This window comes from Somniosus microcephalus, chromosome 25 (genome assembly GCF_052327205.1).
Source record: "Somniosus microcephalus isolate GS21.2 chromosome 25, FLI_Smic_1.0, whole genome shotgun sequence".
Taxonomy (NCBI): domain Eukaryota; kingdom Metazoa; phylum Chordata; class Chondrichthyes; order Squaliformes; family Somniosidae; genus Somniosus; species Somniosus microcephalus.
The window spans coordinates 28,033,194-28,049,327 of NC_141011.1; the positions used below are offsets into that span (position 1 = coordinate 28,033,194).

General features: G+C 47.6%; 1 protein-coding gene across 4 annotated transcripts in view; it reads left to right on the forward strand.

Annotated features, from left to right (window-relative positions):
- ccdc30 (coiled-coil domain containing 30) overlaps positions 1-16,134 on the forward strand; it is a 203,826-nt gene that overhangs the window by 156,086 nt on the left and 31,606 nt on the right. For all 4 annotated transcript variants that reach the window (XM_085966952.1, XM_085966949.1, XM_085966950.1 and 1 more), the window contains 2 exons: positions 10,868-11,009; positions 15,657-15,793. In XM_085966952.1, the coding sequence (XP_085823078.1) occupies positions 10,868-11,009; positions 15,657-15,793 (279 nt within the window). The remainder of the gene's footprint in view (positions 1-10,867; positions 11,010-15,656; positions 15,794-16,134) is intronic.

Below are 16,134 nucleotides of genomic sequence, written 5' to 3' on the forward strand. Positions count from 1 at the left end.
GACCCAATTGTAGCAGTGAAAATGTTGCTGGTCTCATTTGCAGCAACTGCACCAGTAATTCTCAATTTTGAAGTGAGATGGTTTCCCTCGCCAATGAGAGAAATCAAGAGAGGTCTTTGGAGGCATGACTATCCCAGCATCATTAGATCCAGTGAAAGTGCTCCATTAACAGCACAGAGGGAACTGGGTAGTGCAGTGGGTTAGTCACTGGCCTATCACTTCTGGGGCTTTGGTTCAAATCCAACCCTGACTGCTGAGCAATGTTCCCTCTCATTTTTTTTTGTACTGTGCGGGCCACAAACTCCTTTGAGCGCGACCTTTTCGTCCGTGAGCAAATTTTACAACAACAACTATAGTTACAACAGCCACTTAAAAGCATATATGCAGTAATGCCATATTGCCATACCACTGTCTCAAATCATGAGACAATCAGACAAGGTTCTATACAAGTTTAACAAAACTTCTCTGCTTTTGAAATGAACCCCAGTGCTTTATTTGCACTTGTATGGCTTTTTTAACCTGTGTTGCCCTTTTATTGATTTGTGAATCTATACCCCTAGATCCCTTTGCACCTCTACCCCTTTTAGACTCTTATTTTCCAAGGATTAGGTAGCCTCCTTATTCCTCCTACCAAAATGCACCACCTCACACTTATCTTATTATTGAAATTCATTTGGCATTTACATGCCCATTCTGCAAGTTTGTTTATGGTAGAATTAATTAAAAGCTTTTAGTTTGTCATGTACAAACTCTATTTTTTTTAAATGACTGGGATATAAAAGAACTGCATAATAATGCATTAACACTTCAGAAACGTCACTCAGTTACACGGTTATGTATCGACAAACAATCCAAAAGCCCAAGGTGAGCTGAAAGAGGCCTATCCGTGCAATTTGTATTAATTTTAAAGTTTTCAACGTGTTAGCCCATCCCTCATGTCACTATAGCAGTAGCTGCACAAGCACCAGGAGCAGCAGCTTTCCAATAGTGCTGACGTGCTGTATGTCCACATAAATAATTAGAATATTAATCACAATGCAACCAGACAACCAACAAATATAAAGGGCTGCAGTTCTTTAGTTCACAGTATTAAAAAGAATTGAACAAAAACAGGTCTCCATATTTTCAACTTCAATCACTTCCATTAATAAACGTTGTCTTCTTGAACCAGCACACCCTCCCATGTAACATGTCAGAAATACAGCACTTATTCACAAGTGCAGAAAAACACATACACAATTTGCGTCACCGAATTAAAATCAAAAAGCAGGAAAAGCTATGATTTAACAGAAATAAACAGAAATCTTTCTTCCTGGACAGGAAAACCAATCAGATTGACTTGGAAACTAATATGGTGATGTAAAGATGTTCATTTATGAATTTCGCTTCGAATGTTTTTCTCTCAAACATTCTCCACAATATTAATCCCTGTTCTTATCACAAAAAGTGTTGAATTATTTTAGGTACTTCACAATTAAATAGCAGGAAACAAGCTTATTGTACTCTCAATTTTTAATCTATTTCAAACATTTATACTAAATCGGAATTGTACATTATCAGTTTAATCAAAGTATTTTCTGTGTCTTTCTCAATAAACAAAGTGATTTCTTCTAAAGTAGCTCCTTGCAATTTTTATACATCATACATAACTCTTGTTTCTATTAACACTCCACTATAAACGTTGAAGAGAAAATCTATATTTACATTATTCCTGGGACTTGTTCGGACTATAGAACGACAGACAAAATTAAATGGTTTGTGTTTTTCCCCTTTTTTGGTTCTCTTCCTAAACATCTTAATGATACTTTTTATTGACTTAAAAAATATATAATGTGTAACTCCTACAAATCCTCCCTTGCCCTCCCGTCCTCAACAGCATGGTTGCATGTTTGTGTAAAGCTACTCACTTCAGTCGATCGTTCAAAATCAAATAGAGAAATTTCAATTTTAAAATGTTTTAAGCAATTCAGAGCCTCTTTAAAAGCATTTGGACTTCAAGACCTGGTTGAAACTTGTTTAGATGAGGAGAAAATTGATTTGTGCTTGTTTGCTTGTCAGATTCGAATCTTAGGGTGACAAAGTGTTTTTATCTCTTTTTTGTGAAAAGTTCATTAAAAATCTTTAAATTCTTTCAAGTGTCATTGCAGCTTTGACAGAAGACATTGCTCCAAGTTTTTCTTTCCCTCGTCAACGCTGTCATTAAACATACAACAAAAAATAATAAAATAAACTCAAATTCCAAACGGAGCTCAAATAAGAAAGTGAATAAAGTGGTTAAACTTTCTAAGAAGGCGGTGAGGTTATCTATCCCCAGCCTTGGCGATGAGTTGGGATCAGTTTTGGAGAAGTTGTTTCCTCTTTTTCTGCTGCCGTTCCCTCTGTCTCTCACAGACTCTGAGGTACAAACGGGGGCACAAACTTTTCCCCCTCTCTCATAACATGATTTAAATAACCCTGATAAACTCTTTCAAAAAGTGGACAACACCTGGCAAAATTTAATTGGAACTTACTGTGGGACATTCAACATCACTTTCCTGTATTTTTTTCCGGCTTTAAACAATTTGCCACATTTTTTTTTTTAATTTCACCACGGGCGTAAATATTGTTTGCTTTAGCCTCTTTCCAGTGGCCATTGTACATGTGCTGCGCCTCCATATGTGTTGTTCCAAAGTATGGCCGCTGCTCAGTCCCCAGGAACGGACTACACATGCCTGGAGTGGACCCTCACCCCTCTCTCTCCCTCTTTCGCTGTCTCTCCCCCTCAGTTTCTCACTCTCTGTCCCTGTCTCCCTCTGTCCCTGTCTATCTCTCCATCTCCCTTTGTCCCTGTCTCTCGCTTCATCTCCCTCTGTCCCTCTCTCTCCCTCTGTCCCAGTCTCTCTCTCCCTCTGTCCCAGTCTATCTGTCACTCTCTCCCTATATCCTTGTCTCTCACTCTCTCTCCCTCTATGTCTCTCTCTGCAAAGAACATCAGAGCAAAAGGAGAAGCAGAGAATCAGTGTCGGCTCAGGAGAGAGCTTTTCTCCCATTTTTTTTAAGCATCTGTAATCCAGTCAATGTTGAAAAATGAGCAAAATTCTTTCTCTCTTAGGGGAAACGCTTCTTGACAATGCTTTCCTATTTGTGCTCTTGTGATAATGAAGGTGCTCATATCAGACACCAGCTCCACTAACCTGTTCACAATTAATTGAATGCCCTTAGTGTCCCAGCTCAGTGTGATCCTGAGCGATAACTGCCTGCAGGTTTTAGGAGAGACGATAAAATGAGACTCTAACAGTGGAAGTTAAAATTTTTTTTTACCACTTTTGTAAGAAGCGCAGCAAATCTCTCTTCCCCAGTCTCTCTCCCCCCCACTCGCTCGCTCTCCCCCCCCACTCGCTCGCTCTCCCCCCCACTCGCTCGCTCTCTCCCCCACTCGCTCGCGCTCTCCCCACTCGCTCTCCCCCCCACTCGCTCGCTCTCTCCCCACTCGCTCTCCCCCCCCACTCGCTCGCTCTCCCCCCCCCACTCGCTCGCTCTCCCCCCCCACTCGCTCGCTCTCTCCCCCACTCGCTCGCTCTCTCCCCCACTCGCTCGCTCTCTCCCCCACTCGCTCGCTCTCTCCCCCACTCGCTCGCTCCCTCCCCCACTCGCTCGCTCTCTCCCCCACTCGCTCGCTCTCTCCCCCACTCGCTCGCTCTCTCCCCCCCCACTCGCTCGCTCTCTCCCCCCCCACTCGCTCGCTCTCTCCCCCCCCACTCGCTCGCTCTCTCCCCCCCCACTCGCTCGCTCTCTCCCCCCCACTCGCTCGCTCTCTCCCCCCCCACTCGCTTGCTCTCTCCCCCCCCCACTCGCTCGCTCTCTCCCCCCCACTCGCTCGCTCTCTCCCCCCACTCGCTCGCTCTCTCCCCCCCACTCGCTCGCTCTCTCCCCCCCACTCGCTCGCTCTCTCCCCCCCACTCGCTCGCTCTCTCCCCCCCTCGCTCGCTCTCTCCCCCTCGCTCGCTCTCTCCCCCCCACTCGCTCGCTCTCTCCCCCCCACTCGCTCGCTCTCTCCCCCCCACTCGCTCGCTCTCTCCCCCCCACTCGCTCGCTCTCTCCCCCCCACTCGCTCGCTCTCTCCCCCCCCTCGCCCGCTCTCTCCCCCCCACTCGCTCGCTCTCTCCCCCCCACTCGCTCGCTCTCTCCCCCCCACTCGCTCGCTCTCTCCCCCCCACTCGCTCGCTCTCTCCCCCCCACTCGCTCGCTCTCTCCCCCCCACTCGCTCGCTCTCTCCCCCCTCTCACTCGCTCGCTCTCTCCCCCCTCTCACTCGCTCGCTCTCTCCCCCCCCCGCTCGCTCTCTCTCTCTCCCCCCCGCTCGCTCGCTCTCTCTCTTCCCCCACTTGCTCACTGATGGGGGAAAAATTGGGTTGATTTACACAAATCCCCTAGCGCCCGGGCGCAGCGCCGTTAACACCTCCCGTGAAATTCAGCAGGAGGTTAGCGGTGCCGGCGATTACATCCTCGGCGTGCGAAGCGCCCCGGCTGCAACTTCCCTTGCGCCCCCTGACCTATTGCCGGACTGTTAGATCCGTGATTCTGAGAGTATGATGTTTTTCAATAACCACACGGATGCTGTAACTTAACAATCAACAGGTATTTACTGGAGTAGGGTAGTCTCAAGACTGGGGTACAGAGGCATGCTCAAGGCTTATATACAGGTGTGGTCACTGTCGGTACTACAGTATACAGGAGCTGTAAAAGTAGTTCTCTCTTAAAGGTACATACACTACAATTCCTCCCATTTTAGATTAGTAGTACCCATAATATTCAAATAACAATTAACACTTTAACATGTACATTAAACAACAATAGTCCATTTATAGATTCAGTCTTTGGGGCGGCTTCCTGATCCTTTCGGGATAGCGCCTTTCCTGAGGCTCTTGTTCGTGGTGCGGAGGCGACTCTAGCCCCTTTTCATCGGTTAGTTCATCGGGTTCCACTGCTACTGGTTCGGAGGTAGATGCTACCGGTATGTCGGGTTCATCCCCAGGTACGCAAGACATGGAGTTGACTCGTTCCTGTGACGCTAAGATCTGATCAACGTGGCGTCTCACAATGTTCTCCCCGACATCCACCGTGTACATTAATGGCCCCTGCCTTGTGCATATCATTCCGGGTTGCCATTTCTCTGTTCGGTAGTCACGGGCCAAGACTGTTTGTCCTACGTTGAAGCTCCTTGTCGGCTTCTCATTGATGTGCTGGAATTGTTTATCCTCAACATTTCTTCGCACATTTGGTCTGAGCAAGTCCAGACGAGATCTCAACCTTCGGTTAAAGAACATCATGGCCGGGGTCTGGTTGGTAACTGCATGTGTCGCGTTTCGGTAGGCTAATAAGAAATTGTCCACCTTATGCTGTAGTGGAATATCATCATCGCACATGGCCTTTATCGCCTTCTTAAAGGTTTGTACGAACCTCTCAGCCAATCCATTTGTGGCTGGATGATTCGGGGCGGATGTGTAATGCCTTACCCCATTCCTTCTCATAAATTTTAGAAACTCTTCGGACACAAACTGTGGTCCATTATCAGAGCAAATCTGCTCTGGCAAGCCGTTCCTGGCAAATATGGTCTGTAGGACTGCAATCGTTTTCTCTGCAGTGGTTGAGGACATTTTTATCGCCTCAGGCCATTTCGAATGAGCATCCACTGCTATTAAGAACATTGAGTCCATGAATGGACCAGCGAAATCAATATGCACCCGTTGCCATGGAGAGGAGGGCCACTCCCATGGGTGTAGAGGGGCATGTGGTGGTGCATTTTGGACCTTCTGGCATCCTGAGCAGCTCTTGGTTAGGTCTTCGATTTGTTGATCGATTCCCGGCCACCACACATAAGCCCTAGCAAGGCTTTTCATTTTCACTCCCCCCAGATGACCTTCATGAAGCTCATTTAGCACTCACTCCCTTAACTTGGGTGGAATCACCACTCTGGATCCACACATCACTGTCCCCTGGCATACTGACAGCTGTTCTCTTCTGGATGAGAATGCTGGCAACAGTGAGTCGCCATGTGTTGGCCATGCCCTCACTGTCAAATCATATACCCGAGACAGCGTCGGATCATTGCGGGTCTCCTTCTCTATATCCGCATTCGTTACTGGCAATCGTTCAATTATTGACGAATAAAATATCTCGATAGGGTCCACTGCTGGTGCTTCCTCCACAGTAGGCAGTGGCAGGCGCGATAGCCCATCAGCGTTTCCATGCTGTTTCGTGCCTTTTATATTCTATTTCATATTGATTCGCCCCTGGAACGCCCTTCTTAGGATTAAAGATGGAGACAAGTGGTTGGTGGTCAGTCAGCAAGGTGAACTTCTGCCCATGCAGATAGTGGTTGAATTTTTTTACTCCCCATACTAGGCTGAGGGCCTCCCTGTCGATCTGGGCGTAGTTGCGCTCGGCTGAGGTTAGTGTCCGAGACGCAAAGGCTACTGGCCTCTCCAACCCGTCTGGGAATTTGTGCGACAGCACCGCTCCAATACCATAGGGTGATGCATCACATGCCAAACGAATTGGTAGTGCTGGGTTGAAATGGGCCAACACCTCTTTTGATGTGATCAATTCTTTGCACTTCTGGAAAGCTCGTCTACGTTCGTCATTCCACTTCCATGGTACCCCTGTTTGCAGTAGGGTGTTCAGTGGGTGTAATACCGTGGACAAATTTGGTAAGAACTTATGGTAGTAGTTTACCAGCCCGAGGAACGACCTCAGTTGTGACACATTTTCCGGTGCTGGAGCCTTGACTACTGCCTCAATCTTTTCAGGGGACTTATGTAACCCCTCTTCATCGATGACGTGGCCACAATACGAGATCTGCTTCTGGAAAAACTCGCACTTGTGGTGGTGATTAGCTCGTAGCCCATATTCCTTTGATCTGGTGAGCACCTTCTCCAAGTTGGCGAGGTGATCACTGTCATTTTCGCCCGTGACCAGGATGTCGTCCAAATAATACTGGGTCCCTGGAATCCCTTGCAGGACTTGATCCATCGCCCTTTGCCAAATAGCCGGAGCCGATGCTACCCCGAACACCAGCCGGTTGTATTGATAGAGACCTTTATGAGTGTTAATCGTAAGGTATTGTTTCGAGGCTTCTTCTACCTCCATTTGCAAGTACGCCTGGGCTAGATCAATTTTGGTGAAGCGTTTACCTCCAGATAGCGAGGCGAAAATATCCTCAATTCGTGGAAGCGGATATTGTACCGTGTGAAGGACTGGGTTCACTGTCACCTTAAATTCCCCACAGATGCGGACCTTCTTTGGTTCCCCAGGCATATTACTCAACGACCTATTCATTACAGGAACGATGGGTGTAGCCCACTCACTCCAGTCTACTTTGGACAGTACTCCTGAACGTTCCAACCCTTCCAGCTCTGCTTTGACAGCTGGTCTGATCGCATAAGGCACTGGTCTGGCCTTAAGAAACTTTGAGCTTTCATTTTCCTCTCTTTTAATCGTTGCTGTTATGCCTTTTAGTGTTCCGAGTCCCTCCTGGAACACTTCTTTTGCGTCAGTTAGCATTTTTGACAGTCGTCCAGGTGTGACGTCGTCATCCTTTTTGGCCTCAACCTTCAGTGCTTGTATGGAATGCCAATCTAATTGTATCTTCCGGATCCATTCACGTCCTAGCAGTGGTGGTCCTCCATCTGGCAATACATATATGTCCATTTTAGGTATTTCCTGGCCTTTATATATCACTTTCACCCTTATTTTTCCTTTGGGGTAGACTTTTTGCCCCGTGTACGTCTTCAAGACAATCTCTGTAGCTTTCAAGGGTATATGTGAAAATAGCCGCTTGTAGTCCCTTTGGTTTATGACTGTTAGGGCTGATCCTGTGTCCAATTCTGGTGATCCTCCATTTTGGTTACCTTATGTAGTTTCAGACAACCCAGCTCCTTGCTTCCGGAGTCTGTGTCACTTTTCTGTTCGTCTGAACTACTGTCCATCACCTTGTGTACCTTTTTGTACTTCTCCTGTGGAGATTTCTTACTGTTGGTTTTCTTCCCAGACCTGCAGACTCTTGCTATGTGTCCTGCTTTTCCACACTGTCTGCACACTTGGTCCTTGAACCAACACTCCTTCTGGTCGTGTGTTGTTCTGCCACAGCGATAGCACTTCCCTGTTCCATAGGACGTTTCATTGGTGCCATATTCTTGCGGTCTCCGTTGTATCTCTGCAGCGCCCCTTGCGGCTGCTTCGTGTGATATTGCCATACTGAAAGCCTTGTCCAGCGTAAGATCCTTTTCTGATAGAAGCCGTTTCTGGGTTCCTTCACTTTGCAGCCCACACACAAACTTGTCCCTTAACGTATCTGCTAGTCCCACTCCAAACTGGCACTGTTTCGATAGCTTGCGCAGTTCCGTTAAGTACTCAGCATTGCTTTCGTCTTTGTGTTGGTTCCTTTTATGGAACTTAAATCGTTCTGCTATCAGTAGCGGTGTGGGGTTTAAGTGGTCCTGTAGGATTTCTACTATGCTTTCGAAATTCTTGTCCACAGGCTTCTCTGGGGTTATTAGGTTTCGCAGTAACCCATAAGTTTTTGCACCCATGGAATTTAACAAAACCAGTGCTTTCCTAGTATCTGGCACTTCATTCGATCTGCAGTACACCTCAATACGTTCCATATATGTCGCCCAATCTTCGACTTCATTGTCGAACGTAGAGATACTGCCACTCTTCGGCATCCCTGGGTGTGATTTAACTGTCAAAAATGGTGTCTCCCGCGCTTCCCCTTCTTCTCCGCTGGCCCAAAATGGCATCTCCCGTGCTTTCCTTCCTTCCCGCGCTCGCCCTTCTTCTCCGTTGCGGCTTCTAAAAATGGCGTCTCCCGCGCTCTTCCTTCTTCTCCCCGCGGACACTGTTCAGCCCTTGAGCCCTGGCTGTGCTCTGCGCGTTTTTTTTTTTTTTTTCTGTACGCCTTTCCCGTTTCCGCTGCTCGGTCCTGAACCCGGCTGCTGCTTTACCCTCTCTCTCTCCATTTTGTTTTTCCTCGACGCCGCTCGGTTTTCAACCCCCGGCTGCGCCCTGTGCGCTTCACCCTCTATCTTACCCCGTCGACGCTGCTCGGCTTTTTCTCCGCCGTCGGTCGGCTCCAGCCGACGCTGTCCGGGAAGGGTCTGCGCTGTACCTGTCTTCAGTCTGTTGCTGATCGTCGTGGCTGGGGAACCAAGCCCGGCTCTCCACAGCCTCCCCTGCAATGTTCACTCTCTGCCGGACGACTGGGCGGTTGCTCGTGGTCGACGCCCGTGCTTCTGGCCTCGACTTCTTCCACCGCCTTCTGGAGCGAATCCTCGAAGGGAAATGCAGAGTTGCAGGTAGATTCGAATCGACACTCGTCGCCACTATTAGATCCATGATTCTGAGAGTATGATGTTTTTCAATAACCACACGGATGCTGTAAATTAACAACAGGTATTTACTGGAGTAGGGTAGTCTCAAGACTGGGGTACAGAGGCATGCTCAAGGCTTATATACAGGTGTGGTCACTGCCGGTACTTACAGTATACAGGAGCTGTAAAAGTAGTTCTCTCTTAAAGGTACATACACTACACGGACGATATGTGTGACAGGATCGGGGTGGTTATGCAGCGACGGAGGGGCAGGTGTCGGGCGGCCATTTTTATTTTGGTCGACTGCCAGCAGCTGCCCCCTTTCACTTTTGTATGTGGGGTGCAGGCCGCGATTGCTCAACCCGGCACTCTTCTTGAGTGCCGGGCTGTTTTCACGGCACCCCGGCGGTCCGGCAGGGCCCCGGAGCGCACAATGCTAGGCCCTTCCCCTTTAATCAGGGGTGGATGCGTGCAATGACGCGGCACTGCGTGGCGCTGGTACACGTAGCGCCGTGAAATTCAGTAGTAGTGCCCCAAGCAGGAGGTGGGAGTGCTGTCTAGTAGTACCCCACCTCCTGCTTGGGGCGCTACTCCTGAATTTATGGCGGGGGGGGCGCTAACTTTTTCGGGGTGCTAAAATTAGCGGGCGCCAGCCAATTTTTACCCCCATAGAACTTTCTTTAATACAAAAACCAGACCCCAATATAGGAGCTTACATTTAAGGAGGTGAGTTACTACACTACACAGAGAATTGGGACTCAGGACAAAACTGAGGCAGAACATTGGGCTGGATTTTGCCAGTGCTCAGAGGACAGGTTTTGGAGGCAGGTCCACTGTCAAACTGGCTGGATGTTGAAAGTCGGGATTAGTTCATTTCTGACCTCCCTCAACTGCTGGGAAAGATCCATAGCAGCCAGTGATTGTGAAACTACATCACAGGTTTGGATGTGAGGGTTGACCATGCCTGCGGCCAGACAATATAACGGGGCTTATCCTTGTAGTGGTAATTTTAATCTTTTCCATTGCCACGTTCCTTTTTTACGAGACTGACAAGTAACACACCTCTCGGTGGTTCTGGCACCATCTCCTTTATCAAATAGTACTGCTGCTGAAAGAAAGCAAGGCTGCTGTGAACGCCAGCATTGTACAATAAAGGGGACATCAAAGTAAATATGCCACACAGTCTATAATTATACTATTAGATGCACAGTTTCCATTGTTCTGGATTATGGCATTTCTGTTACATTATTTTCTTACGTGTCAGCCTTGACATAGTGGTACTCTCCTGGTGTCCTGGACAATATTTCTCCCTCAACCAACACCACTTAAACATGTTATCTGGTCATTATCTCATTGCTGTTTGTAGTGCTGGCTGTGCGCAAAATGGTTGCTGTGTTTGTATATATTACAACAGTGACTACATCTCAAAAGTACTTCATTGGCTGTAAAGTGTTTGGGACATCCTGAGGATATGAAAGGTGCTAAATAAATGCAAGTTTTGTTTTTCTTTCTTACCAGAATGTATAATGAGAAACAGGTGAGACACAAACAGAAGCTGCGCAAAGCTAAAGAGATCTTTATCCGTGAAGTGATGCTGCGGGATGGTAAAATAAAACATCTGGAAAGTGAGCTCAAATTGATGAAAAACCTGATGGATAAGGTGAGTCCAAACAGTAGCAGCTATTTACTTGTAAGCTAAAGGTTGTGTGTTCAAGCCCAACTCCAGGACTTGAGCGCGTATCTAGGGTCAACATTCCAGTGCAGTACTAAGGGAGGACTGGATTGTCATAGCTGCTGTCTTTCAGGTGTAAAGTTAAAATAAGGCTCTGTCTGCCTGCTCAGGTGGATGTAAAAGATCCCATTGCTCTAGTCAAAGAAGAGTAGGGAATACTGCTGGTTAACATTTCTCCCTCACTTCACACCACCAAAATACAGATTAACTGGTCTTTCATCTCATTTGCTGTTTTATCGGAGCTTCCTGGGTGCAGTTGGCTGCCACATTTGCCTACAAAACCATAGTGACTGCATTTTAAAAGTAATTGGTTTTGAAACGCTTTGAGACATCCCAGGGGTGTGATAAGTCTTTGTGCATTTGAAAGGCATCTCTCTCGTTCATCCAATTCTCAATTGATAAAGGCATTGTGTCACTCAGCCCTAGCTTAGATCCATGACCTGTGTTGAGTTAGCTATCTTAGCCAGGATAGCAGTAAAGTTATTGCAATTGGGCACAGTGCCAGCAGGCAGGGGTCTCAAAGATCAGCCAGGGTTCCTATTCCCCCATTGCTCTTACTTTGTTGATACTCTCTTGCACAAGGAAAATGACCATTTGGATATGGTACTGAAGGATGTGGAACCCTTCCCCAGCACGTTTCAATACCTTCAGGAGAGGAGGAAGGAAATTAGAAGATAAATGTAAAAAAGCAATGTGGGCAGAATGCTGGCAGCTTGCATTGTTGCTGGCTCTTGCATAAAAGACAGCTATGTTCAGTTTTAAGCAGACACGTCAGTTCCTGGTTGACCTGAGCTCACAAGACGAAATTGGTTGTAAAATCACTGATTAATTTTGCTTACTTTTCTCAGAGGGGACAGGCAGGGGAGGCTGAGCCCTTATAGGGCTACCCAAAGCCCCTATTGAACGAGTGCTGCTGGATCCTGACACCTGAGTCTTGTGCAGCAATAGTAAAACTTGTCAGATTCGTTGTGTCCTCCTGGCCGCTGACTTTAGTAAATCTGGCCAGTTTAGCTTTGGTGTTACTGTGGGCTGCACAAAACTCTCACATCAGTTAGTGGCAGCACCAGCACACTATAAACATGGCTCACAATAAAGACGGAACTCAACAACAACTTGCATTTAAAAACGCTTTTAACATAGTAGAACATCCCAAGGCACATCACAGAGTGTTATCAGATAAAATTTGACACCAAGCTACATAAGATATTAGGACAGGTGACCAAAAGCTTAGCCAAAGTGATAGGTTTTAAGGAGCATCTTAATGGAGGAGAGAAAGGCGGAGTAGTTTAAGGAGGGAATTCCAGAGCTTAGGGCCTAGACAGCTGAAGGCACAGCCACCAATGGTGGGGCAATGGAAATCGGGGATACAGAAGAGACCTGAAATGGAGACAAGTAAAGATATGTGTGTAGATATGCTAACTACAAATAGGCTGGTCGTGGATTTAGTAGCCTGTGAATGGATTTTAAAATATTGGATGTGAGTGAGCACGAATGGGCTCGCTGGTCTTTTCTCGTCATGGGTACACAAACGTAAACCAGGAGGTGAAATGTGTTGGATGATGTATGTTACCAGAATTCTGAGGAAGGGTTGCACCTGAAACATTACCCTACCTTTCTCTTCCAGGTACTGACTGACCTACTATGCGGTTCGAGCATTTTCTGTTTTTATTTCAGAATTCCAGCATTTCTGGCATATTTTATCTGAAGTGAAAGTAGAAATTAAATCACCTGTCTTTTGTCAGCCTGATCCTCCACCATTTCAAGAGCATGTTTTCTCTTAAGTCAAATGTTTTGTCTTGTAATACTCCTGTGAAGCATCTTGGGACATTTTACTACGTTAAAGGTGCTATATAAATACAAGTTGTTGTTGTTAAATCAGTCACTCTGAACCAATAGGGATACGTTTATTGAGATGAAAGTCTCCTCTATCTGTTACTTGTAAGGTTCCTAATTGAAGTTACTTTGGGCAGTTCCAACTGGGCATGAGCCCAGAGCACACAACTGCCCGAACACTAAATTGGCAAACTCGCTCCGAGAGGCCGCAGAATGGTCAGTGTAGAAAGAATGTCACTGTGGTACAGCAGGTGTGCTCCTCTGTTGTTCAGCAGAGTTCAAGAGGTTTGCTTTGTATCTAACCTGTGTTGTACCTGACCTGGGAGTGCTTGGTGGGACACTGATATAGAGTGAGCTTTACTCTATATCTAACCCACACTGTACCTAACCTGGGAATGTGTGATGCTGACACTGGTGCCATGAATGCAAGTTGCTTCATTTCCCAGCACTAACACCAGTAACCCTAATGAGCATTAAACGTTTATTTTAAAAACCAAGGGGGCGAAATTTGCCTCCTTTGTGCCCGCTGTTAGCACCTCCCCCCCCCCCCCCCCCGGGGCGGGGGCACTAATAGCGCCTGCCGAGAAATTCGGCAGGGCACTAATGAGGCACTAGCTGATAGCGCCGTGCCCCTGCCAGTAGCGCCCCGAGCCGCTGCGCCACCGGCGATGATGTCATCACCAAGCGACGCGACTCCTTAGCGCCCCGCCGCAGCCCCTTAGCACACCGTGGCTGAAATTTGGCTGTGCCCTATGAGGCTGCCGCGAGCAATGTCAGCAGCAACCTCGCGGGTCGTGAACCTGGCCGCACACCACTGGCAGGGCAGTAATTAAAGGGGTGGTCCGGTTGCGCCCCACGCCGCCATTTTATTATAAGAACATAAGAACATAAGAAATAGGAGCAGGAGTAGGCCAATTGGCCCCTCGAGCCTGCTCCGCCATTCAATAAGATCATGGCTGATCTGATCCTAACCGCCAATCCACTATGACAGGACTATCTCCTGAATCTAACAGCATTAGACACACGAAAACAGGAGCAGGATCAGGCTACACGGCCCCTGGGCCCGCTCCGCTACCCACAGGGCCATGACCTATCCGAACCTAGACTCATGTCCAAATTCCTGCCCGCTCCCCGTAACCCTTAATTCCCTTTTCTACTAGGAAACTGTCTATTTCTGTTTTAAATTTATGTAATGATGTAGCTTCGACAGCTTTTTGGGGCAGCATATTCCATGGACCTACCACCCTCTGAGTGAAGTAGTTCCTCCTCATCTCAGTTTTGAAAGAGCAGCCCCTTATTCTAAGACTATGCCCCCTAGTTCTAGTTTCACCCATCATCTGGAACATCCTCCCTGCATCCACCCGATCCAACCCCTTCATAATCTTATATGTTTCAATAAGATCGCCTCTCATTCTTCTGAACTCCAATGAGTAGAGTCCCAATCTACTCAACCTCTCCTCATATGTCCATCCCCTCATCCCCGGGATTAATCGAGTGAACCTTCTTTGTACTGACTCGAGAGCAAGTATGTCCTTTCTTAAGTATGGACACCAAAACTGTATGCAGTATTCCAGGTGCGGTCTCACCAATACCTTGTACAACTGAAGCAATACCTCCCTATTTTCATATTCTATCCCCCTAGCAATGAAAGCCAACATTCCATTGGCCTTCTTAATCACTTGCTGCACCTGCATACTAACCTTTTGAGTTTCGTGCACCAGGACCCCAAGATCCCTTTGTACTTCAGTACTTTCCAGTTTCTTGCCATTAAGATAATAACTTGCTCTACGATTTTTCCTGCCAAAGTGCATAACCTCACACTTTCCAGTATTGTATTCCATCTGCCAAATCTCTGCCCACTTACTTAGCCTGTCTATGTCCCCTTGCAGGTTTTTTATGTCCTCCTCACTCACTACTTTCCCTCCCATCTTAGTATCATCTGCAAACTTTGACGTGTTACACTCGGTCCCCTCCTCCAAATCGTTAATATAGATTGTAAAGAGTTGGGGACCCAGCACTGACCCCTGCGGAACACCACTGGTTACTGATTGCCAGTCTGAATATGAACCATTTATCCCAACTCTCTGCCTTCTGTTAGATAGCCAATCCTCTATCCATGCCAGAATATTACCCCCAATCCCGTGATTTTTTATCTTAAGCAATAATCTTTTGTGTGGCACCTTGTCAAATGCCTTTTGGAAGTCTAAATACACTACGTCCACTGGTTCACCTTTATCCACCCTATATGTTACCACCCTATATTTTGGCCGACCTCCAGGTCGGCCCCACTTGGCGGCCCTTGGCGTGGTCCGTGGCCGCCATCACGCCATACGGCACCGTGTCTCGGTGCCGGGCTGCAGCCACAGCACCACACCACCCTGGTGGGCAAGTGGAGGCCATCAAACGGCCTGCAGAGTGCGCAGCAGCCCTCCCCTTTAACGGAAGGGGAGTGGCGCTGAAACGCATCAGCGCTACGCGGAGCGGCCATGTAGTGCTCCGGTGCTACCGCGCTTTGCGCCCCAAACACCGCCCCGAGAGGAAGTGGAGCGCCCGAGATAGCGCTCTGCTTCCTCACCGGGGCGGTAAGCCCAATTTAGCAGCTGGGGTGGTACTCCCGCGCCAGGCGTTAAATGTCTGCCGCTATTTCGGTTACCGCCCCCAATCGAATTTCACCCCCCAAGAGTTTTAAAAATAGAGCTGCGATTAATCGTGCTCATGTTGTCTCTTGTCACCAACCCACAGGAACACGCCTGGAACATGAAGGTCACATATGAAAACGATCTGCTCCTTGTTGAGAAGAGGGAGCTTCTACAACAATTGAATGAACAGGAGGATGTTGTACGGAACAACAATTCAGTAGTCTACAACGTAAAACACAGGTACCCGCACTGCAGACAGGTTCTCCTTATACAATATAATTCATTTTTTTTAAGTTTACTTTTCATTTGTGCAAGAGAGGAAAAATTAAAAACTGGAGCCCCGAATTCTGGGCAAACTGTGGAGGAATCTGGAGTGGACCTGGTTACCTGGCCAGATCGCCTTCGTTCTTTTTAATCATTTTAAAATCCCACCAGAAGTGTGAATGGGCACTTCTTGCATACGACCCTTCCATGCAGACATCATCAGCGGGCTGATAGGATCACGGTATCAACTCAAAATCCCGCCGCTACTGCATGAAGCAGGCAGAAGTGGGGCCCGGTATTATTCAAAATGCCTCTTT